This window comes from Hyperolius riggenbachi, chromosome 6, assembly GCF_040937935.1.
Source record: "Hyperolius riggenbachi isolate aHypRig1 chromosome 6, aHypRig1.pri, whole genome shotgun sequence".
Taxonomy (NCBI): Eukaryota; Metazoa; Chordata; class Amphibia; order Anura; family Hyperoliidae; genus Hyperolius; species Hyperolius riggenbachi.
Genome location: NC_090651.1, coordinates 269760764 through 269786404, shown reverse-complemented (window position 1 = coordinate 269786404; position 25641 = coordinate 269760764). Strand labels below are relative to the sequence as shown.

General features: G+C 44.9%; 1 protein-coding gene across 1 annotated transcript in view; it reads right to left on the bottom strand.

Moving 5' to 3' along the window:
* The window catches only part of LOC137521480 (uncharacterized), a 75686-nt gene that overhangs the window by 35260 nt on the left and 14785 nt on the right, over positions 1-25641 (bottom strand). The window contains exons 2-5 of the mRNA XM_068240802.1: positions 16099-16147; positions 9583-9609; positions 9434-9462; positions 1855-1924 (exon numbers count right to left, since the gene is read on the bottom strand). Of these exons, the coding sequence (XP_068096903.1) occupies positions 1855-1924; positions 9434-9462; positions 9583-9599 (116 nt within the window). The 5' untranslated portion in view covers positions 9600-9609; positions 16099-16147. The remainder of the gene's footprint in view (positions 1-1854; positions 1925-9433; positions 9463-9582; positions 9610-16098; positions 16148-25641) is intronic.

Below are 25641 nucleotides of genomic sequence, written 5' to 3'. Positions count from 1 at the left end.
AGTGGTGGACTTACCTATCCAATGAAGACTCGATAAGTCAATTTCACGCAAAAATTTTATTGTATACTCCTCAAAAATGTGCCGTGTTTCTTAGGATTTTAAACTGCTTCCTCAGGCAATTAACAGGAGCAACTTTCCATGAGCTCTTAGCAGTCCACAACTTCCTCCCATTTCAAACTGCTTGTAGTGTACTTAAATCTTCCTGTTGCCCCTGTTTTATTACAATCGGCGTGCAGTCCGGGGGGGGGGGGGGGGGGGGTGATGCGCGCTCATCTCCACTCGGATGACGGAGCTCCACTCCGTCATCAGTCTCCCAGCGAGATCGCCACTAGGAGACTGTTAGACGCCGAAATTGCCGTCTATTTAATGTGTACAGTGCTGCGATCTACGCCAGTGCCGTACTGGGGACAGCCGTGTCACTCGGCTGTCCCCTGGGAAGGCACTGGAGCGATCTGCTGTCATAGGCTGAAGCCTATGACAGCCGATCGCACTGATTGGCTGGCGGGTGAAGGGAGGGGGGGAGAGATAGATATTTAAATAATTAAAAAATGATAAAATGTATTTTTTTTAAATAAAATAAATATTTGCCCCCCAAAAAATAAACATCCTGGGAGCAATCATTGCCCACCAACAGAGACTCTGTTGGTGGGCAGAAAAGGGGTGTGGCCTGCAGTGAGACCTTAAAGCTGCAGTGGCCTATTTTGTGAAAAATGACATGGTCTTTAGGGGGGATTTAAGCCCGTGGTCCTTAAGGGCCGGTTCACACGGACGCTTGGCGGCATCTACCGTCAAGCGTTCGGGACCCATCGGCTAAACTCTCCCATTCAAGTGATTACCGTCGATTGCATAAACGCGGCTTTCTGATCCCGATTTAACGCATCGTTTCGGCCGTCCCTAGAAGCCGCATGCAACGTCCAGGGACGGCTAGCCGGCGCGGCTATATGTCCCCCTGCGGGGACGAGAAACGCCGATCGCGACGATCTCTGTACCGCCGCCACCGAACGGGACGTCGCAGGACGACGCGACTTCCTGGCCACCCCAACGCCGCCTGCCGTCCGTGTGAACCGGCCCTTAATGGTTAATAGGCTCCGACAGCCTGAACAATGGGACTTCAGATTTAACAACTTATACACATGCAGGAGAAGAAAGGTTTCCCTGTATCCCTTTAGAGGTGTAGGGAAAGTTCTTATACACAGAGAATCAGAGGACTGGAGAAGGCAGCCGGTCTAAAGGGATGTTGGGAATTTTTTTTTTTTTTTACACTGTTACACCAGCTGAATACAAGGATTAGAAATCTGTGTTTCTCCCACTGACTGCACACTCACCCCTGCCAAGATGCTGCTACTGCTGGGAGTTTAAAGCCTTGTACCCACGAGGCAATACTTGCCTGATATCAGGGAACATCATTTAACATAATCATGTTCAACAATGAGATCTGGGATCTGTATACCAAGTTTTGTTGAAATTGGTCGAGGCATTTTAGATCTGAGATCTGTATACCAAGTTTTGTTGAAATTGGTCGAGGCATTTTTGAGTGATGGCGACACACACACAGACACACAGACACACACACACACACAGACACACCACACACACACAGACAAGCACAGTCTGAATATATATATATATATATATATATATATATATATATATATATATATATATATATATATATATATATATATATATATAATAATTTCAACTACAAATATGTGTATGTGTGTGTATATATATATATATATATATATATGTATAAGAAATGGAGTGTATTGAGCCTGAGTGAAGGACTAGGGGGCAATGTATATTAATATGTATTTGTGTGATGCATGTTTGGTAAATATTTTTTTTACTTACCCGTGGCCGTGTTTATTTTGGGTTGCCTCCTGGTCCATCCTTGGGGTGTGAGAGTAGCTTGGAAACTGCCCTGGAAAAGAAATGATACAACAGAAAGTAATTGTAATGCTTATGAGTCAAGAGGTCATTCAGAGACAAAGTACAAACATCCATATGGGGAAGTAAACAGAGGGAGCAGCTCATGCACAAAGGGGTCACTGGATGCTACCTGGAGAGACAGGTAAGTGATGAGGCTCGAGCCAACGGGAAGTGGCAATTAGAGTGAGTGGATGATTAGAATGGGACATAATAGTTGTTGGTGGCAAGGAGGTAGACAACAAAGAAATGGCAAATCCGGATGGAATGGAGTGACATACCATGAATGAATTCTTAAAGGCAAATGACACTGTAGTGAGCATAAGGATAAAAAATAGATACTGGCTAAGAAGGAGCTAGAATCTGCAGTCACGAGCATTAATACCAACATCCGTGACCTGGGTGAGCGAGTCCACGTGATCGAACAACGGTTGGACTCATTTGCAGACGCTCTGACTAAGGACAAAAAACGCCTAGATGCACACGAGCAAAGAATAGAGGCCCTGGAAGCCAGGTTAGAAGACCAGGAAAACCGGGCCCGCAGATCTAACATTAGAATACGGGGTTTGCCTGAGTCCTTTACGGATGTCCGAGCAGTAGCTACGAATCTGTTTGCTGCAATTCTACCGCAACTAGACCCATCTTTATTGCGCCTGGACAGAATACACAGAGCTTTGGGAAGGCCCCGGAATCCGGACTTACCCCGTGATGTAGTGTTAAAATTTCACTACCACGAAACAAAAGAGCAGATAATGGCAGCAGCCCGGAACCTAACAGCACTGCCGGATGTCCCTACGTCTGTACAACTCTACGCGGATCTCTCACCGCTAACGTTACAAAAGCGAAGAGCGTTCAGACCAGTAACACAAGCTTTATTAACGGAGGGCATCCGCTACAAGTGGGGTTTCCCGTGCTCCCTGATTTTTAACCTTGCAGGGGACACTCCATCGTATTACCTCGCTGGAAGAAGGCAAGCATATCCTAGAAGCGGCGAACATTACAGTGGTTATACCTCAAGCTTCCGAAACTTCAAGACCACAACGCTCTTAACGCATTTGGCAGCCAGCCGGACGAAGGGCGGGTTCCGCTTCTAGGTCTCCGGCCTCTTCTCCAAGATAAGTGTGAACTTCCTAATTCATCACTCTACCTGTTTTCTACGTTTTATATTTTTGTATTTTTGTATCTTATCTGATCGGAAGAACTGATCCTAACAGCACGCAAGCCTGCTGGCTGCTTTTTTCTCTCCTTATTGTTACAGGGACACAGCCTACCTGGGCTCTAAACAGCAACTGCTCCCATTTGTTATGCTTAAGACCCTCACCTTCAGCATACTGTCTATTCTTACTTAAGAACATGCTAGTAATACCGTATGTAAGACTTTATTATTTATGTAGGTTTGCACTTACATGTTCCAGGTCATACAGTTGCTACCCTTGTGATGAGCTAGCTAACTTTGATGTACTGTTTGATATGTCCTCAATATGGCTATGATATTCCGATTAGATGTTACTTATTGAAAACCCATCCCTTCACACAATATATGTCCTACATGGGACCACCCAACTCTGGATGGAGGTGCCCGGGGTGGGACCTGGCTGGCCGCTGGGCCCGTACTGTTGAGTTTGACATTCGGGTGCAGTGGCGGGCCCCGGTTCTACCTCTTTGGGCACCCATGCTCCCAGGAGAACGGGTCTGGACGAAATAGGACGAGGGTAATTCCCCTCGCGAATGTTTAGTCTGGCCTCGCCTCACTCAGGTCAAATATGCTGTCCTCATAGACCCTAGGCAGGTGATGGGGGGGACTCGTAAGTCCCCCTATACTGCCTTCCTGATAATATATCTCATTTTTGTAAGGTTCAGGAGTTTGCTCAGTTGCAAATCTCCTGTGGTTTATTTTAAGTGTGTTACTGTTTTATTTTCAAAGTTGGTCACCTGCTCCCCCAAGAAACCTCCCTCCTTCGTCACAATAGATCATACTAATAGAATCTCCCTAATTAAACCTTATGGAATCTGTGAAATTAATATCCCTCAATGTCAGAGGATTTAACTCCCCATTGAAGAGGAGAAAGGCATTTTTAGAAATGGAAAAGCATAAGCCAGACATTATATGTCTACAGGAGACGCACTTTACCGAATCCTCCTGTCCCAGCTTTTTCCACAAACATTTTACTAATGTGTTCCATTCCAGAGCTAGTAAAAAGCACAGAGGGGTAATGGTGGTAATCAGGAACACGCTACCTATTGATATATCATCAGTTGAAACAGGTCCCGAAGGGTGTTACATCATCTTAAAAGGCACACTTTATGACAAAAACCTATATTTAATCAACTGCTATGCCCCCCCAGAAAACGCGCTCCAAATATTTACGGAAATACAGAACGACCTTGAGATAGGGCCCAATACAATGTTCATATGGTGCGGTGACTTCAATCTAACTATGCATGAGAGGCTTGATAAATCTAGGCCATCACCAGATAAGTTATCTAAAGCCCAACGCTCCCAATTATCCTTAACCCTCCTGGCGGTTAATTTTTTTTGACAAAATGGCAAAAATCCTTTTTTTTTTTATTTTTTTTTTTGTGTTTCATGTAAAGCTACCAGAGTGGTAGCTACATGAAACACCACTAGAGGGCGCATGTGTCCCTCTAGTGCGATCGTCGCCGGCATCAATAGCAAACAGGGGAACGCGTATATAACGCGCTCCCCTGTTTGGCTTCTCCTGTCGCCATGGCGACGATCGGAATGACGTCATGGACGTCAGCCGACGTCCTGACGTCAGACACCTCCGATCCAGCCCATAGCGCTGCCCGGAACTCATTGGTCCGGGCAGCGCAGGGCTCTGGCGGGGGGGGGGGCCCTCTTGCGCCGCTGCGTACGGGCGATCGCCGCAGAGCGGCGGCGATCAAGCTGTACGCGCGGCTAGCAAAGTGCTAGCTGCGCGTACAGCATTTTAAATGGAGCAAATCGCTCCACCAGGGGCTGAGATATCTTCCTGCGCGGCATAGCCCGAGCTCAGCTCGGGCTTACCGCCAGGAAGGTTAATGATTGAAGATAATTTTTTGGTAGACGTCTGGAGAGAACTATATGGGGAAAAAAGAGGGTACACGCACTTCTCTAGCGCACATGGAACCTATGCAAAAATAGACCATATTTTGGTCACTTCCTCACTTACGCCATCTCTGCGCTACCTGAGACATATCCCAGTTACTTTCTCAGATCATGACCTCCTGCTCCTCAGCATAGATCTTCACATTCAGACATCCCCACGTCCCTGCTGGCGACTAAATGAATCCTTAGTCATAAATCAGTCCACCAGAGCCCAGATCTCAGAATTTCTTAGGGAATATTTTGACCTGAATGATGTCAACAATATATCGCCAGTCACTCTATGGCTAGCGCATAAAGCTGCTGTCAGAGGGTTTCTCATTAAAACAGCTTCCCGTATCAAGAGGCGCTCCCTAGAGCAGTATGATAACCTACATTTCAAATTACTCAGACTTCAACGTATTCACCAACAAGAACCATCCCTCTTTCTCCTCAAACAAATAAGGGACACGAGGGAGCAGTTAGATGTTATACTAGCAAAATCCACTGAAAGGGTCCTTAGATTAACTAAAGCCAGCTATTACAGATATGCAAATAAACCTGACTCCTGGTTGGCTGCCAAACTCCGCAACCAAAAAAAATTTAACACCATTAATAAGATTCGTACACCCTCTGGGCGCATTACTAGTAACCCTGACGAAATATATCAAGCCTTTCATGCATACTACTCTGACTTATACTCATCCCGCCCATCTCCTGTTCGGGTAAATATACCTGACTTCCTCGAATCTGCCCACATGCCCAGACTCACCACTAAAGCAGTCCAGGAAATTAATAGAAAATTTACTGATGAAGAAATAGAAGATGTCATTAAAAAAACAAAACTCCACAAAGCCCCAGGCCCAGACGGGTTAAGCTCCATTTACTACAAGAAATTTTCTGCAACACTAACCCCTTATCTTACTAAATGCTTCAATACCCTTAGAACTAAAACATTGGACTTCCCTGAGTTCCTGGACTCCCACATAACCACTCTCCCTAAACCTGATCGTGATAAGCTCAACACCAAAAATTATAGGCCCAAAGCCCTATTAAATCAGGACTACAAAATACTAACAAGCATACTAGCTGCCCGTATTAACAAAGTCCTTCCGGCCCTGATAGACCGTGACCAGGTGGGATTTGTACCATTCAGGCAAGCGGCGGACAATGTCCGCAAGACTATTAATATACTCCACCATGCCAAAGCTTCAGGGACCCAGGTGGTGTCGTTGGCCTTGGATATTGAAAAGGCCTTCGACACCATCTCATGGAATTATATGCATGAAGTGATGCATTGTGTTGGCCTCAAGGGGGCATTTGCTCATATCATCCGCCAACTATACTCCACACCTAGGGCCTACCTTAAGCTACCTGGAAACACCAAAGATCCCATCCTTATACAAAGAGGTACACGTCAAGGCTGCCCACTGTCGCCAGCAATTTTTGCCCTGATAATGGAGCCCCTTGCCAGTTCTATACGCCTCAACCCAGATATTCAGGGATATCGGATTGGTGATCGGGAATATAAATTGAGCTTATTCGCGGATGACGTGCTCCTGACACTGACTAACCCTGTGATTTCCATCCCCAACTTGTTGAAATCATTTCAGTTCTTCGGGGAGGTGTCAGGGCTTAAGCTAAATCTTTCTAAATCAGAAGCAATGTTTAGTAATTTTCCTAAGGGAATGGGTAGCTACATTAGCAATATTTTCCACTTCAAATACCAGCCGCATTACCTTAAATATCTGGGCATTAAAATAACGGTAGACCCCCTGCAATTATATCAATGGAACTACACCCCTCTCTATAAAGCCCTTTCAAAGCTAATTCAATCCTGGATGAACTATAATATCTCCTGGGCAGGCAGAGTCTCTGCAATTAAAATGACTTTATTGCCCAAAATATTATACTACTTCCGTACCCTTCCTATACCTGTATATAAGGAAGAGCTAGTGCCTCTACAAAAACAAATTTTTCAATTCATCTGGGCAGGAAAAAAGCCTAGAATTACTAGATCCAACATGATGCATCATAAAAAGGAAGGGGGTCTCTCTGTGCCAAATCTGTTTAAATACTACCAGGCCTCCCAGTTGTCTTTTATCCCAACAATCTACTCAGGTCAACACACACCACTTTGGATAAAAATGGAAAATGATTGTATGGCTCCCTTGTCTTGGAAAGGTATCTTATGGGCTAAAAAATGGAACAACCTGCTAATTAAGCAGCAATCACCTTTTTCCTACTACACAATAACAATCTGGAAAAGGGTGAGGTTTAAATACCAACTGCAGTCTGACCCTTCTAGGCTAGCTGAATTCCTACACAACCCTGAGTTTCCTGAGGGCCTAAAAGGTCTTAACTTTAAATGGTGGACTAATAACAATATAAGTTCTATAAAGCACCTACTACACGGCGGTAAGATCCCCTCTAAACAAACTATGGTGTCGGATTTTTCAGTTCCACCAACAGAATTCTTCCGATTACACCAATTACACCATTACCTGGTCTCACAGGCTAGAGAAGGCCAAAGAATCCCTTTATCGACATTTGAATCTATCTGTATATCAGACCCACTACGTAAAGGTATATTGTCCCTACTATATTCCACGTTGAACGCTAAACCTCAGGATTATAAATACTCCTATCAGCTGGCCTGGGAGGGAGACCTGCAGAAAACTCTGGTTGATGAAGACTGGGACCAGTGCTTTGATACACTCTCTAAAGGCAGTCTTTATGTAACCGATATGGAAGTTTCACTTCGACTCCTTCATAGATCATACATGGTTCCCGAGCGACTACATCACATTTATGCTGACCAATCCAATCTCTGTTTCAGGGGATGTCCAGATGTGGGCTCATTATATCACATATGGTGGACCTGCCCGGAGGTAGCCTCTCTATGGCGAAAAATTACCCAAAAACTTAAAAATATATTATTGATTAATATAGATCAAGACCCTGCCATCTGCCTGCTAGGCCTGCAACCCAAACATGTCACATTTGCACAGCATAAACTTATACAGTTTGCCATGAATGCAGCCAAAACCTTCATAGCCTCGCAGTGGCGTCAACCTAAGCTACTCTTTAGTAGAGTATTATATCGTATACATATTACAATGCTGAATGAGAAAATTAAGACAAACCTCCTGGACAGGACTGACCAATTTGATAAGATCTGGCTCCCCTGGATACAGAATGTATCCTCCCCCGGTGTGAGAAGCCAACTGGGAGTCTTTTAGACCCTACTTTGGGCATACTGGGCTCAACTACCTACCCGCACAAGATGTTAACTCTTCCTTCCTTCTCCTTCTCTATATATGATCTGGGATACTGGGGATCAGGTGACCAACAAGTTTAATTTTTCACTGTTTATGTTCTTTGTTGTTCTTGACCAGTACTACTGGTAAGTTGCTACTATATACTAGAAATAATAAGCTATGGCTATCCTTTCTCAAGTTTGTACTCATTCTAAATCTCAGGATAACCTTTAGGTAGCTCCAGAAACTAGCTTTTGTATAAATATAACATTCCAAGAGCACGTGATGACTTGTTTTATTGCATATTTTTGTATGATTTCACTCTGTACCTAACACAAATTGGCACTGTGTGCTCACTGACTGTTTATAAACACTACTGAACGTAAAAAATAGATACTGGCAGTATAGGACATTATCCAAAGTAAAAGAACTCCTTTCAATTAGGTCATCTACTCGATTATCTTTATCAGGATTGCTGTGGCGGCTCCTGCTTCAAAAAATGTTTATTGTCACAAAGGGTGTACGATGGATGACTGGTGAAGGCCACTTTTGTTAATCAAAATCGATGTTTGCATGGCGAGCTTTAGATATTTTTTGCCTGACTCAGGTGATTAAATTAAGGTTTATAGTTTAGCAATGATACAAACCAAATGTAAACATCACAAACAGAACTCAGAGGCTTTTGAGCAGATTGTCCAAATAATTATGCTATTATTGAAGAAAAGTTACCTACAGATGCACTTGGCTAGCGCACTTGGCTAGCTTGCTGGCATGCTTTAATCCTTACTTGTTAGCAAGCTTGTCCTATGTGAACAGATTACCGACAAATCATTCCAGCCCCCAGCCTGTGTTTACAGCAAGGCGAGGGGGAAGAGGCAGGAGGGAGAGAAACACTGTGTGCGTGATTCCTTATCTTAGTAGCTAAGCATTGCTGGAGAAGAGATTTTGTATTTTACAGGAAAAAATTAAAGGAGACAGAGAAGGAATTCTCTACATTATAAATAAATAGTATTGAGTTGATGCAGAATTATCCAAATCTTCAGTGTAAATTTATATATCTTGGAAATGAACCAATGACATTTCACCTTGGCAAGATTCCATTGGTCCATTTTCAAGCTTCATAAATTTGCATTGAAAAGCTAACTAAGTTGTAACTCACCTTTACCGAGGGTGTATCCAGTTGTTGCCCTAGACGAAAAGAAAATGATAAGTATGCATACTACATTTAGTAATAAGATAAACATTAGTAATAATATTAGTAATAATATTAGTAATAAGATTAGTAATAAGATAAACATTTTAGCTTACCAGTATGAGGCATCCATCCCAGTGAATCTGAAATATAAAAGGACAATAATCAGAACTTGGACAGAACATATGAAAAACCGAATAGTGGCAGGTGGTGTGTTTAAAGTGAATCTGAAGCCAGGATGAGAATAAAAACAGATACTCACCTAAGGAGAGTGAAGGCTCTGGGTCCTTCCCGTTCTCCTACTGGTGTTCACCGCAGGCTCCACGGTTTGAATCTCCCGCCACGAGAGATGTTGGCAGTCTTTGGAAGCAATCGCGTTTCCAAAGACCGACGGCCCTGTATTGCAAGTGAGCCAGAGAGGGCATTCGTGCATGCGCAACACGGAGTGGCCCGTCTTCGGAAGCCTGAGTGCTTCCGAAGGCTGCTGGAGTCTCCCCAACCGGGAAGAGAACAGTCCATGACCAAATTGGTAGTGGACTGCTAATGGGGGAGCCTGCGGCAGAAGATCTGACCATCAGATAGATTTCTGTCAGATGCCTGTCAAGTCCATATTTTGAGCTTCTTCTCCCCTCCCTTTTATTAAATGAATAATGCACTTCTATAAGCCGTTCATTGTCTCCCTTTTTTTGTCAACCTTGGATCTTCTACAGTATATTATTTCTGTGTTGACTTCTGTTTTAAATAGAAATTCCCTTTTTCCAGCTTCTGGGGTGCAATTGTTAGGTTATAGCAGATGGAGTGTGTGCTCATCTGCATTCCCTTTAGTTGCTATCCTGCTCCTCCTGAATACTTCGGCTCCATCTAGTGGATGCTGTGCCCACAACACGCATATTTCCTATGCGCAGGACCAGCAACCAAGGTGGGACGCCCGAACTTCCGGTATGCGTACCTTTGGACGTCATCTGCCGGAAGTGGAAGGGCAGGCGGCGGGGCGACGGCACGCCGGTATGTACGGAAGTTTCCCTATATAATCGAATAGCGCAGATCAACCGGTGTGCGCAGAGCCTCTGGGGACGCTCATTCGAGCGAAACGCGCGTCAGGCTAACCACCGCTCCCACTTCACCCCACTGAATACAGGATCGAGTAGGAACTTTCTTTACATTGGAACTGTTTTAACCATGTCATACAGCCTGCATTAATAAAGCTGTATTTTAGCAAGGAACTGCCAGTGCCAATCCAATCATTCTTCATATGTGCAATCAATTATTGTGTGTTAATTCTGGGATGTGAGCTCGCTAATCCTGCTGCCTTATACCCGATCGCTGTTACAGCTACCAGCAACCAGGTGTTTTCTAGACACGAGTACCTGCAGTGCCTTTCCTTTATTACTCATATTGAATCCTAACCATTATACCACCAACACAACACAATACAATGCTACATGCTGAATCCAGCCTAGCATGTACCATTATGATATATCCAAGAGAAAAATGAGCTTGCTTAGGGAATTGTAGGATTTCAAAAGCCAACTCACATTGGCCAGGAATCTAACCCAGGCCTACCACGTGGTAGGCTGCTATCCTAACCATTATACCACCAACACAACACACTACAATGCTACATGCTGAAGCCAGCCTAGCATGTACCATTGTGATATACCCAAGAGAAAAATTCTCTCTCTCTCTCTCTCTCTCTCTCTCTCTCTCTCTCTCTCTCTCTCTCTCTCTCTCTCTCTCTCTCTCTCTCTCTCTCTCTCTCTCTCTCTCTCTCTCTCTCTCTCTCTCTCTCTCTCTAGGACTTGATGCCATTGAAGTGAATTTTCAGCTTAAAACCATCAACGGATACCAGCAGAACTTCACAGGCAATTTCGGAATTCCGCCGGATTTAAAAAGCAATTCCATTCCGACCAAACGGAATGGAATGACCAATTTCCGCCCAAAATTGCGGAAAATACAACTCCGCGGAAAGCGGTGACCATCCCTACTAGAGAGAGAGAGAGAGAGAGAGATGAATCTACATGGCTATCTGGGGTTCTCTTCGGACAACTGTTGAACACAAAAGGCAAGGCCATGCATGGGTGGGCTTGAACCACCAACCTTTCAGTTAACAGCCAAACACGCTAACCAATTGTGCAACACAGAGACTGTGTACCACAAAGACTGTGCACGCAGTTGCTGTTGAATGATTTTATGGGGATGTATGTGTGTTTTTGGGAGGCAGGAAGTAAGTCTGCTCCAAGAAGTTTCAGCATGTAGTGTTGGTGGTAAAATGGTTAGGATAGCAGCCTACAGAGCGGTAGGCCTGGGTTCTATTCCTGGCCAATGTGAGTTAGCATTTCACATACTACTAATCCTTAAGCAATTTTCTCTTGGATATATCATAATGGTACATGCTAGGCTGGCTTCAGCATGTAGCATTGTAGTGTGTGGTGTTGGTGGTATAATGGTTAGGCTAGCAGCCTACAGAGCGGTAGGCCTGGGTTCTATTCCTGGCCAATGTGAGTTAGCTTTTGACATACTACAAATCCTTAAGCAATTTTCTCTTGGATATATCATAATGGTACATGCTAGGCTGGCTTCAGCATGTAGCATTGTAGTGTGTGGTGTTGGTGGTATAATGGTTAGGATAGCAGCCTACGGAGCGGTAGGCCTGGGTTCTATTCCTGGCCAATGTGAGTTAGCTTTTGACATACTACAAATGCTTAAGCAATTTTCTCTTGGATATATCATAATGGTACATGCTAGGCTGGCTTTAGCATGTAGTGTTGGTGGTGGTATAGTGGTGAAGGGAGCTACCTACCACGCACTCAGACCTGGGTTCAATTCCCAACCAAGGTATGTAAGCTGGCTTTTGAAATACTACAATTCCCTGGAAGACAAGACCCTCCTCCCTCCGGGAGGAGAGAGGGAGGGATATAAGGAACAACAATCAGCTAGGAACAAATCTACAAGAGCCTAACTAAACTCTCCCTAGCAGAGTCTGTCAGCAGCTGTCCCTTAACTAATTACTGTAAGTAGACGAGTGAGTAAAACAACAGGAGAACCTTGCCTTTTATAAGGGGGGGGGGGATCCAGGAGTGAGTGCAGTCTGATTGGTGACAATGTGCCTGCTGACTGTGATGTAGAGGGTCAAAGTTCTGCTCAATGGAGCATTATGGGGGCAAATCGAACTTCCGCAAAAGTTCGCCTTCGCCGGCGAACGCGAACCACCTAAAGTTCGCCTGGAACCGTTCGCGGGCGAACCGTTCGGGCCATCTCTAATGGTTATGTTAGATCCAGATACCACAATGCGTTGTCTGTACCTCTCCTTATTTCTCCCAACTCTGTTAATCACCTTTTGAAAAATGTGACTTTGGGCTAAAATCAAATTTTCAGAAAAGAAAGGGCAGATTTTTCTTCCTCACCCCCTAAGTGGAGTGATTGGGGTTGGGAAGTGGAAGGTGTAAACATGTAATTAGGTGGTTGCTATGGGTTACCACCTTCATTAGGCACCATATCACAGGAACTGCGATAACTTGACATTCGTCACAGCAGCAGCAGTGGAGCTCACAGACGTCTTATAATCATCTAAGTAGATTTATTGGGTAATACAGGTATGCAGCAAAAATGGAATGTAGGCATACGTCTTTAAAGGTGCCTCAGCAAAGCAGGAATATGAAGTACAAATTTGCGTTTCATGGCATTTTGAACCAATCCTAGTAAATGGCTCAGGATAATGTTAAGAACAGTCTCTGTTACTTCACCAGCATATGTACAAAGATACAGGAAGTTTAAGGAAGTTAGAAGACATTCCAAGTGACTAGAAGTGAGCTCTGGAGCCCACGGGCGGCTGGTTATATACCAGCCTCCAAAGAGTTAAGTCTGACATCACTCGGCAGGGGCGGACCAGTCACACATCGCATCCTAGGCCTGCGATTGGCTGATAAGAGCATGTGATGTGTGACGTACCGACAGCGGTCGGCACATGCTCAGATGGCCAGAGCCAAATGTGGCTTTTCCTTCTTAATATGAGAAAAGGAATCATTTTCTGTCCTGATGGAATATTGTTTAATGTATTCTTTGAATGTTTTCATAACAAAGCTCCTGTTTTGCTGGCGCTGCCATCAGCCTGTCTGGAGCATATTGAGCTGATATGTTGCTTTATGGCTTTGTTGAAGATGCACAGAATGTTTCTCCAACACTCAGAACTGTGCTTCTAAAAATGTTTCCATGGGCCTGATTCACAAAGCTTTCTGTTAAATTATCTAAATGCCCTCAGAGAGGCAAAAAGACTGCGCTCCACAGCACTTCAGATCAAATCTAATATATATGTATGTAGCACCAGAAAACGTCACCAGTTTATATAGGGGATCCGCAGACTTTCACTTGAGTACACACTCCTGTTAACATCCAGCCAGAAAAAAAAGTTGCGATCACAATCCTGATCTCCAATTGAGTATAGGATTTCCCTGTAAAAGATTCAAATATAGTGCAATATTGTTTCAATGGAACACCCGTGATTCACTCCACATAACTGTGCAGGGAATAACCTCCACCACAGAACAGAGGAAGCCGAGAATAGGGTTTTTTTTTCCACCCCCTTGTGAGTCTCACTCACCAAATACTTTCTTGTTATTCCAGCATATAAGCCCTCCAATCTGGGCAACAACCATATGGGACCTTTAGATATAAAAGAGCAGGACTCGCATAGCGTAAAAAACCTTCCACATTTATTGCTAAAACCTTTTAAAATATGCGTACCAGATAGACGTTTTCACAAGCGTTTGTTTATGGTGCCAGCACCGCCGCGGTCGGATCTCTGCTGAACTCCACACTCCCCGCTGGATCACTTCCTCATTCCGTCCCCCGTGACTCCTTAGCTCCGCCCTACGCGTTTCGTCATTTCTGTATGCCCCTGATGAGTCAAATCACGAAACGCGTAGGGCGGAGCTAAGGAGTCACGGGGGACGGAATGAGGAAGTGATCCAGCGGGGAGTGTGGAGTTCAGCAGAGATCCGACCGCGGCGGTGCTGGCACCATAAACAAACGCTTGTGAAAACTTCTATCTGGTACGCATATTTTAAAAGGTTTTAGCAATAAATGTGGAAGGTTTTTTACGCTATGCGAGTCCCGCTCTTTTATATCTAAAGGTCCCATATGGTTGTTGCCCAGATTGGAGGGCTTATATGCTGGAATAACAAGAAAGTATTTGGTGAGTGAGACTCACAAGGGGGTGGAAAAAACCCCCCTATTCTCGGCTTCCTCTGTTCTGTGGTGGAGGTTTTTCCCTGCACAGTTATGTGGAGTGAATCACGGGTGTTAAATTATCTCACCTTACTTATTAACTCATGATTTATCTCTCCTTATCTAACTTAACTCATGGTTTAGCTCTCCTTATTTGACATAACTCATGGTTTAGCTCTCCTTATTTGACATAACTCATGGTTTAGCTCTCCTTATTTGACATAACTCATGGTTTAGATCTCCTCATTTGACATAACTTATGGTTTAGCTCTCCTTATCTATTTATCTCATGAATTATCTCTCCTTACTTGTTTATCTCATGCATTAGCACTCCTTACAATTAAGGAGAAAAATAAGTAACCTTTGTGAATCCACCCCCATGCCTCTTAAAGAGAAACTCTGTATATAAAGTCTCCAACCAAACCTTGGTACACTAACGCTAATAGGTGATTCTTTATTGCAAAAATCCAATCGATGAGATTGCTTTCTACAGAAGGAATGGGAGGGTGATAGGAGGAAATATCGAAACAAGTCTACCTCTTCTTGTCTGAAAATTTGACTTTGGCCAAAAGTCACATTTTTCAACAAGTGGTTATGGGAACCAGGGGAACAAGGAAAGGAATGAACAATGCACAGAGGAATGTGAATCTAGCATGAGCATACCTCTGTGCTTACCTTAGATATCTTTTCCTTAGGTCAGGTGTGCCTTTAGGTCTGGCCTCAGCATTTCAATCGGCTTGAGATCAGAACTTTGACTGGTCCATTGCAACACCTTGACTCTTCTTTTTTTTTTTTTAAGCCATTCTGTTGTAGATTTGCTGTTGTGCTTGGGATAAATTTCCTGTTGCATTAGCTGTCACACAGATGGCCTCACGTTTGAATCTAGAACAAGGGTCAGCAAACTTAACTTGGATACCTCTAGAATGTGGCCTGCTGCTTGTATGTCTCCCTCCATCCCTTTCTCCCTCCCTTCCAAACTGAGTGCATGGGGAATTATTGGGTGGAACTTACCCAATTGCACTTTCCCGCTGCATTCTCCAGGGCGACGGTGGCGTCATGTGACACCCTGGTACGTACTGATGGCAGGCAGGTCGCACTGTGCTTCAAACTGTTTACATTGCAGATGCTATATTTACAACTTTCCCTGGATAAATAATGGGCAGCTAGGAGGGAAAGGAGGAACATGGCAACCCAGAAAAAGAAAAAGTGATGCTTGGTTCCCTTTTATAGAATTCAATAAATATGAAACAGAATAAAAATGGGGAAAAGGAATATGAGGAAATAAAATTTATATAAAAAAAACACATTTTCAAGTACATATTTCCATTTACTTTTCATTAAAAAAAGCCATATTTATAACAATTTATGACAATTTAGACATAAAATATAAATTCTGAAGATTCCTGTACCTTGTATTTGACTCAACTGTTTTTCTGTTAGCTGAGCTTCCTTCCTCTGCTAGAACACACAATAAAATGAAGGAAATGATTTAGATATCAAAAGCAAATTCTTTGTTAAAAAAATGTCTACTTGAGTTTTTCTAGATTAACAGTTATCACGATGGTGCGTGACGAGGTAACACACCGATAATTACACAAGGTACAAGGTTTATCAGCTGATTGAGGTGAAAATACATCAGCATAATCTTCATAAGGTGTAGGTAACGTTACTTGTTTAACCCCTAGACTGAAGAGAGGAATTCCCCTTAAGCATACATCCTGACAATGCTGCGGCCAGCCTGTAAGTTGTCCAGAACACCAATCAATATTATTTTATTATTTTATTTATTGTATTTATAAAGCGCCAACATATTATGCTGAACATTAGTTTAGGTTACAGACAATATTTAGGTGTGACATACAGCAAAATGACAATACATGAATACAAGAAAGACCAGATCATGCAGTACAGTATGAGTACAAGGTAATGCTTAGTCAGTCACTGGATGGGAGCATGGAGATTAGGCAAGTTAGGTTCACACAGATGCATAGCATAGGTTCACAGTAATGGAGGTGCATGATCAGGTAGGACACAAAAGGAGGATCAGTCCACAGGCTTACAGTCTAGAGGGAGAGGTAAGGACACGAAAGGTAGAGGGCCAGAGTTCAGCTGTGGGTTTAGAGCACTTGTGAAAGGTAGTAGGCCATAGTGAAAAGGTGAGTTTTGAGGGCCTTCTTGAAGATGTTGAAGGAAGGGGCTCCCCTAATGGTTGGAGGTAGGGAGTTCCATAGAGTTAGAGCAGCTCTTGAGAAGTCCTGGAGGCGTGCATGGGACTGGGTGATGCGGGGGGCAGTCAGGCGAAGTTCATTGGAAGAGCGGAGTGAGCGGCTAGGTGTGTACCTCTGAGTAAGATCAGAAATGTAGGTTGGATAGGTTTTGTGGACGGATTTGTAGGTCAGACACAGTATCTTGAATCTGATTCTGGACTGGATAGGAAGCCAGTGGAGGGATTCAAGGAGGGGATCCGCCGTGGTGGAGCGATGGGAGAAATTGCTTCGCATTGGTTGTCACCTAACCCCCCAACGCCCCCCCCCCCCCTCCCTCATGCTGGATACAACATCTAGACAAAGCCCTTCCCTTTAAAAAACTGGTCTATACACACAGAGACAGACTAAAATAATTCCATCTAATCTGGGATGTCTGGAAAGATAGATCAATGTGCTTCTAATTATGTGACGCTTTTTATATGCGCAAACATTATATAAGCTCAGTTGTATCATCTCTCTTCTATTCTTAACTGTGGAATATAAACGCACTTAGTCAGTTGTGATTTGTTACACTCTGAGAAACGTTATGTCCGCCTTCAAATGTTCCACCTCTTTTATTTCTTTCTGTGCTAAGTATTGTTATATTCCATTTGAATGCTTTTCCATATAATTCAATTGTTAACTATGCAACTGCATTGTCCCACTACAACTATATTTGTATTCTTTATGTAACCTCTAGTTTTCACAGTACGTTATGTGTTTTTTGGTTTTTAAATAAACTTTTTCCTGGTTAAAAAAAAGGCGGGAATTATGAGGGCATCGATGAGGAGTTTGGTGGTGGCAGAGGTCAGGAAAGGGCGAATCTTACAGATGTTACGAAGGTGGAAGTTGCAGGACTTTGTGAGGTTTTGGATGTGGGGAGTGAAGGAGAGTGCGGAGTCCAGGGTGACACCCAGACAGTGGGCTTGAGAGGTAGGGCGAATGGTAGTGTGGTTAATAGTGACATGCACATCTGGGAGGTTCATGGATGGCCGGGGTGGGAAAATCATAAATTCCGTTTTGTCTAGATTTAGTTTCAGAAAACTAGCGGACATCCAGGAGGAGATGGCTGATAGCAGGAGGAGACCTTGTCCCTGGTACTGGTGGATATGTCAGGGGTGTGGAGTAGTGTTGGGCGAACAGTGTTCGCCACTGTTCGGGTTCTGCAGAACATCACCCTGTTCGGGTGATGTTCGAGTTCGGCCGAACACCTGATGGTGTTCGGCCTTTTAAGTTCGGGTTCGCCCCGAACTACTAAATGGCCGCCGAACAGGGCCGAACAGGGCCCCTGTTCGGCCGAACAGGGCCCTGTTCGGCCGAATACTGCCCCCCTATGGGGTCGCAGGCATAAGGGGGGAGCATGCCCCGATCGCGGGGGGGTCGGAAATTCCCCCCACCCCCTCCGCTAGCGCTCCCCCCTCGGCCCGCTTCCCCATACAAAAGTTTGGCAAAAGTAAAATAGTACCGGTGGTGGTGGTGGCCTTGCACTGTGAAGTGAGTGAGGAGGAGGAGGAGTCCGGAGAGTGACGCGTTGAGGGAGGCCGGGCAGCGGGCGGTTCAGCGGTAGTACCCTTGTGGTACTTCCGCCCTTTCTCTGACCTCCCGTCCTCTGCGTGATGACACATACGAGGGTACGCGTGACGCGTACCCTCGTATGCAGAGGACGTGTGGTCAGAGAAAGAGCGGAAGTACCACAAGGGTACTACCGCTGAACCGCCCGCTGCCCGGCCTCCCTCAGCGCGTCACTCTCCGACTCCTCCTCCTCCTCACTCACTTCACAGTGCAAGGCCACCACCACCACCGGTACTATTTTACTTTTGTCAAACTTTTGTATGGGGAAGCGGGCCAAGGGGGGAGCGCTAGCGGAGGGGGTGGGGGGAATTTCCGACCCCCCCGCGATCGGGGCATGCTCCCCCCTTATGCCTGCGACCCCATAGGGCCCCCAAAAGCGGGATGTTCGGGAAGTTCGGGGTTCGGCCCGAACATGCCGAACATCGCGGCCATGTTCGGCGAACTTTCCCGAACCCGAACATCCAGGTGTTCGCCCAACACTAGTGTGGAGGTAGATCTGGGTGTCATCTGCATACAGATATGGGGATTATGTTTCTGTAACCAAGGTAACCCCAACACAAGTGGACTAGAAGGCATACAGAATACATATAACTGAATCCTCTCATAATGTAAAGCCCCAACCTGCAATGAAATCTCTGGTGTGATAGATATGGGCTGCTTGGGCTGCAATGGGGTATCGTCTATGCCTGTAACATAGAGCTTGTTCTGCAAAGTGAGATCAGGAATACCAAATTTGGCTGCAAAAACAGCAGGGACCTCCCATGAGTCTATGAAATTTCCTGCTGCCCCTGAATCGATAAAGGCTTCAGTATGAAATTAATCATTACCCCAGTGTATAGTGACTGGCAAAATAAATGTTTTAACTTTTAGAGGAACAATTGACCCGCCTAGGTGAGGTTCCTCAACTTCGGAGTTTTCCGGAATTTTCCCCTTTGCAGAACAATGCTGTGCAAAATGACCCTTTTCACCACAATACATACAAAGACTGTTTTCTTCTACTGTGGGTGAAAGTCACAAGAAACCAAGTTGCATCGGCTCTTCACTGGAGGATGTGCTACTTGGTCTAGGGTTCCCTGAGACGGAATAGACTTTGTTTTGACGTCTATGCCTAATCCGTCTGTCAACCCTTATAGCCAAGGAGCTAGCATCCTCCAGAGTTCTGGGTTCAGGGTGACTCACAAGCATGTCGTTTACTGAATCAGTTAGACCAAAGAGAAACCCCACTTGACTGATACCGATAATTTTCTAAACTTGGCTGCATACTCCTCAACAGTATGCCTTCCCTGCCGTAAACCTTGCAACTAGCTGAAATATCTGGGTTAGCGTATATTACAGCCATGGCATCAAAAAACTTTTCTACAGACGAAAGAGCTACATCCTTAGGATTTAATCCACATGCCCAAGTTTGTGAGTCTCCCTGTAATAATGTTTTGAACAACGTAATTTTCTGTGATTCAGTACCAGAAGATCTAGACCTGACCTCAAAGTAAGACATACATCGTTTGCGAAAGGTACTGAAGTCAGCACGAGAACCTGAAAACTTTTCAGGTAATGGCATTTTAGGCTCAATAATAGTTGGAATAAGAGCCTGTGGAGGAGATTGCGGAACATTCGCTGATATATTGATTTGAGCGAGTGCATTTGATAACTGAGTTATCTGCGTTTGCTGGTTGGCCAGTTGCTCAGTAAGGTGATTAACTGCGCCAACAAGTGTTTGAATCTGTTCTCGCATTTCCTCCATGATATATCTTGTCCTGGGCCTTGATAATATCACGCTGGTGTGTGACGAGGTAACACACCGATAATTACACAACAAAGGTACAAGGTGTAATCTATGGTCAGAACTTGTGCACAAGTTAGAGGTATCGAGGTACAAAGTTGTTAATCTAAATCGTAGTCAAATTCAAGCAGGGTCATACACGTGTATCAGATGTCAGTCGTATTGCAAGGATCAGGCAGTCAGTCAGGGACAGGCCGAGTCGGTAACGTAAATCAGATGGCAGCGCCGCGGTACAGAAGGACTAGACTAGAGCGAGGTCAGGAAACAAGCAAGAGGTCGGTACACAGGTAAATATACAGTAAGATGTTACTTCAACAATATCAGGAGGATATTACAAAAGAATTACAAATATATATAACAACAAAGACTGACTAATTGGAGTACATATATATTGTGCGTCTACACAATCTATTAATGTAGCTCAACGTACCTAGCTAGTGTAGCGAGACAGACTGGATCGCTAATGAATGTAACAGGGCCTCTTAGTGGATACCGCCTCCAGTGGCACCCTGCCTCCTAGAATCATGCAGACACCAGTATCAATGCAATATATTTATTCCCCACAGACCAACGTGATCTAATGGGGTGAAGTAAGCAATAGAAAATATAGCACTAATCAAACACTTGTTAACTCAGCAAGATCATAACAGTAACAGTAATACGCTTCACACATTCAAAGTGCATAGAAAGTGTATGTCCAAGGTAGCCACCTCCTGCGCCCCTCCAGTGTCACTCTAAACAAGTGTACACTAGACTGGCGCAGAACGCACCGCAGCAAAGGGACAAGCTTAATAAACTGCAATCAACACACGGTAGTAACCTCTTGCGCCCCTGCAGTGTCACTTTAAAGGAGTGCACACTACACTGGCGAAAGACGCACAACCATAGCAAAGAAACAAACTTAAGAAAGTGCCATCAGTAGCACAACCTTATTTAACTCACGACTGGCCAGTGGGCTATAGTGCAGTTGCACTCGGGGTACCCCTTTAAGGAACATTATGTGCACAGTTGGGCGCCTTGTGAAGAAGGTGAAGCAGCAAGAAGACTCCTGATGCACTCAGCAATAGCAGCAAAGATGCCAGTGATGTGAGAGGGGACAGGTTAGCCAGGCTACAGTTCAGAATGGCAGGCTATGGCAAACAGTCCTGACATACACTGTCCACAGTTTGTTGTAAGAGGAGTGGTATGACTCCCAAACCTCTCAGCAAGGTTAATGCCCCTCTATCACTGCAAAGATGGTTCCTACCATGAGGTGCAGGGCCAGTCCCTGATAATGGTCACTCAGCAGGTGCAGAACTCACAGGCAGAAGTTTTGAGGAGATTGAGATTCACAAACTTTGTAATCCAGCTAAAATGGTTCCTTCTGAAGTCCACGCGGCTCGTACAATCCAGACTCCACCAACCTCACAGGTTCACACAGTTCTGGTCCGGCAGCTGTATCCTTTCACCAAGATCCAGCAGCAAGATTCAGCTCAGGGTGCAGCAAATCTGTGTCACAGGATCCCTTCTTCACACTCAGCAATCAAATGGAAGCCAGTCCTATGGATTTAGGCCTGAAGATCCAGTCCCAGTCACTCCAGACCTCACTCCCAGGCTCTAGACACACCAGCCACACCTCAGCTCCCAGCAGCCTCTGCTCGCTCCAGCCTCTCTTCCAGAATTCTCTGCAGTCTTAAAGGAACTATGCCCTCTAAAGGCAGCAGTACATAACATAACAATAACAGCACATTATATGGTGTTACATTCTCCCCCCACTTGAAAAGCTTGGGTCCTCCCAAGTACGGAAAGTTACACAACTTTTCTTTAATTCACAGACATAGACATACCTAAATGGTCTGGATATACTGACCATAACTAAATGGAACCCACCAACTAGCACTAGGTACTTTGGCTCCACAGGGATACAGGGTGCCACCTGAAAGACCTGAGTTCATGGTTTTGGGAACATGGGCGTTGATCTCTCAGTGTGAAGCACATACTCTCTCTTCACTGCAGCTCCCCAAAGAATCATAAGTTAATCTTTTAGGAGCTCTAATTTGTCGAGGCTCCCTTTTCTCCAATGGACTTTCTTGGACATTTTCTTCCTGAACTTCTTGTTCTATTATTGTATGACTTTCTGGTTCTTTATCCTTCAAAATATCCACTGGTAGCAATTCTTCCTCAACTTTGTCTGAAAGAAGAGTACCATCTGTATCACTTTCAGTCACCAGGTCTTCTAGATTGCCTGAAGCATTTTGTTCCAGACTACTCGATGGGACAAACCCGGGCGCTTCTATTCTGAGTTGGCTCTCCTCAGCATCTTTCTCCACTACATCTGGACTAGTCTGTGGCACACTCACATCTTCGGGCCTCAAATCTAAGCCATTCTCAAGAGGACCCCAAACAAATCTTCCTACTGGGGGTGCGTCCCATCCCCACTCTTTATCATCTTCTTCAGTGTTGTGGTCACACTCAGGTGATGCTGCCATGCTCCCCTTCTGTGTGGCTAACCGCTGTGACCTCCTCAACTGACGACCTTGATCATGCTCAGCTGCCACAGGATCAGGCATTCTCACTGCTTGTCCCAGTGGTAACAGGTTATTGCGGTGCCATGACTTCACAGGCCCACTTTGTCCTTCTGGCCGAATCCGATATACAGGAATACCTGGCAGTTGAGAACACACCTCATACACCTGCGAACTCCAGCGATCAGCAAGCTTGTGTTTTCCAGGGATCCCCAGATTTCTTAACAACACACGATCACCTGGCTTTAAATCATGAATCCGGATTCTTTGGTCGTACCTGGCCTTATTCTGCTGTCCCCGCCTTTCTGCAGCCTCTTGAGCTTTTTCATAAGCAGTCTTCAGGCTCTTTTGGAGACGCTCCACATACCCCTTGTAAGAGACTGTTGTTGTATCATCACAAGAAGTCCCAAAAACAGTGTCAATTGGCAACCGGGCCTCCCGCCCAAACATCAGAAAGTATGGAGAAAATCCAGTGGCATCATTCTCAGTACTATTGTAGGCATGGACAACAGCAGCAATATGTTTGCTCCATTGAGCCTTCTTCTCACTGGGTAAGGTCCCCAACATATTTAACAATGTTCTGTTGAATCTCTCTGGTTGTGGATCTCCCTGAGGATGATAAGGTGTAGTTCTGGTCTTCTTTACACCCAACAAACTCAGCAACTCACGTATCAACTTGCTTTCAAAATCTCGACCCTGATCTGAGTGAATGCGTTGCGGGAGGCCATAATGTACGAAGTATCTCTCCACCAGTACCTTTGCTACTGTCATAGCCTTCTGGTCCCTAGTAGGGAATGCCTGGGCATACCTGGTATAATGGTCGGTGACCACCAAGACATTGGCAAACCCACCCTCATCAGGCTCGATACATAAGAAGTCAATGCACACTAAGTCCATTGGTCCTTGGCTTTGTAGATGTCCCAATGGTGCAGCTCGCACTGGCTGTGTCTTCCGTTGTACGCACCTGGAGCAAGACCGGCAGTAATTCTCCACATCCTGTCTCATACCCGGCCAGTAAAAGCGATCCTACAACAACTTCAGGGTGCGATCAACACCCAAATGCCCATGATCATCATGAAGGGAGGAACAGACCATGTCCCTGTATTTTTCAGGTAGCAGTAACTGCCTATTCTCTGTGTTCTCAGCAGCTGGTGCTAACCGGTACACCAAACCATTCTTCATTTTCAGATGACTCCACTCTCTAAGCAATAATCCAACCAGTGGATGGTTGATATCTTTTAGGTGGTTTTGGTTATTTTCATGTAGAGCCTTTTTGACACCCCGGCACAGTGTATCTTCAGCTTGATCGTGACGCAGATCTGACAAACTCAGTGCAGGTAATGAAGTGCTTTTCAATGTCACCATATTGCAGTACCTCTGAGGAATTGCTTCATGTGATAGTCCTAGCTTTTCAGCAGCACAGATTGTCCGAATCTCGCATTGTAGACCTTGGCACATGGCTCTCACACCTGGGGCTGGAACCTCTAGCCACTCATCTTCAGGCTGCAACACATCATGAGGTCTTCTAGAAAGCCCATCTGCATCCTGATTGGCCATGCCTGAACGGTACTTGAGACTGAATCTGTAATTAACAAGGGCCGCCAACCATCGATGTCCTGTAGCATCTAATTTAGCTGTGGTCAGCACATAGGTGAGAGGGTTGTTATCAGTCTGTACTTCAAACTCGGCTCCATATAGATACTCATGAAGCTTGTCTACCACAGTCCACTTCAGTGCCAGGAACTCAAGCTTGTGTGCTGGGTAATTCCGCTCTGTTGGTGACAGACTCCTGCTCACAAAGGCTATCGGCTTCAGTCTACTCTCCTGCTCCTGGTACAAAACACCCCCTAGCCCATCTCTGCTGGCATCAATGTGTAAGACATACGGCTTCTGAGGGTCTGCATAAGCTAAAACAGGTGTGCTGGTTAGACAACTTTTAAGCTTCTCAAAGGCAGAGTCACACTCCTCTGTCCATTGCTCAATGACAGACTCTTTTCCTGCACGTTGCACAACGTTATTCTTCTGATCTTGTTTAGACCCTGGAGCCTGCACCTTTTCTTTCACTTGGAGCAAATCATTGAGGGGTCTTGCGATCTGTGCAAAGCCTTTGACAAACCTTCGATAGTAAGAACAGAAACCCAAGTATGAACGGAGCTCAGAAACTGTTTTAGGTTTTGGCCAAGTTGTTAGTGCTTCAACCTTTGAAGGATCCATTGCTACACCATCAGCCGACACTACATGTCCCAGGTACGTTACAGATGGAAGGCAGAATTGGCACTTTTCCAGCGACAACTTTAACCCTTCCTTCTTCAACCGGTCCAGCACCTTGATTAGCCGAGTCTCATGCTCTTCCAGGTCTCTTCCAAACACAATGACATCATCCAAATACACAAGCACCTCCAGCAGGTTCATATCTCCCATTGTATTTTCCATTAACCTCTGAAAGGTGGCTGGAGCACCCATGAGTCCCGGGGGCATCCTATTGAATTCGAAGAATCCTAAAGGACAAATGAAGGCAGTTCGCTCCTTGTCTTCAGGATGCATTGGAATCTAATGATATCCACTTTTAAGATCCAGCACACTAAACCACTTAGCTCCAGCCAAGCATTGCAATACATCTTCCACTCGTGGTGTGGTATACTGATCTGGAATAGTACGTCGATTCAAAGTTCTATAGTCCACACACATTCGAATAGTACCATTCTTCTTCCACACCACTGCAATTGGTGAAGCATAGGGACTTCGAGACTCTCTAATGATTCCAGTTCTTTTGAGTTCTTCCAGCTGTTTCCGTAAATCTTCAATGTCTCCAAGGGCTAGCCGCCTTGACCTTTCCCGGAATGGCCGGTC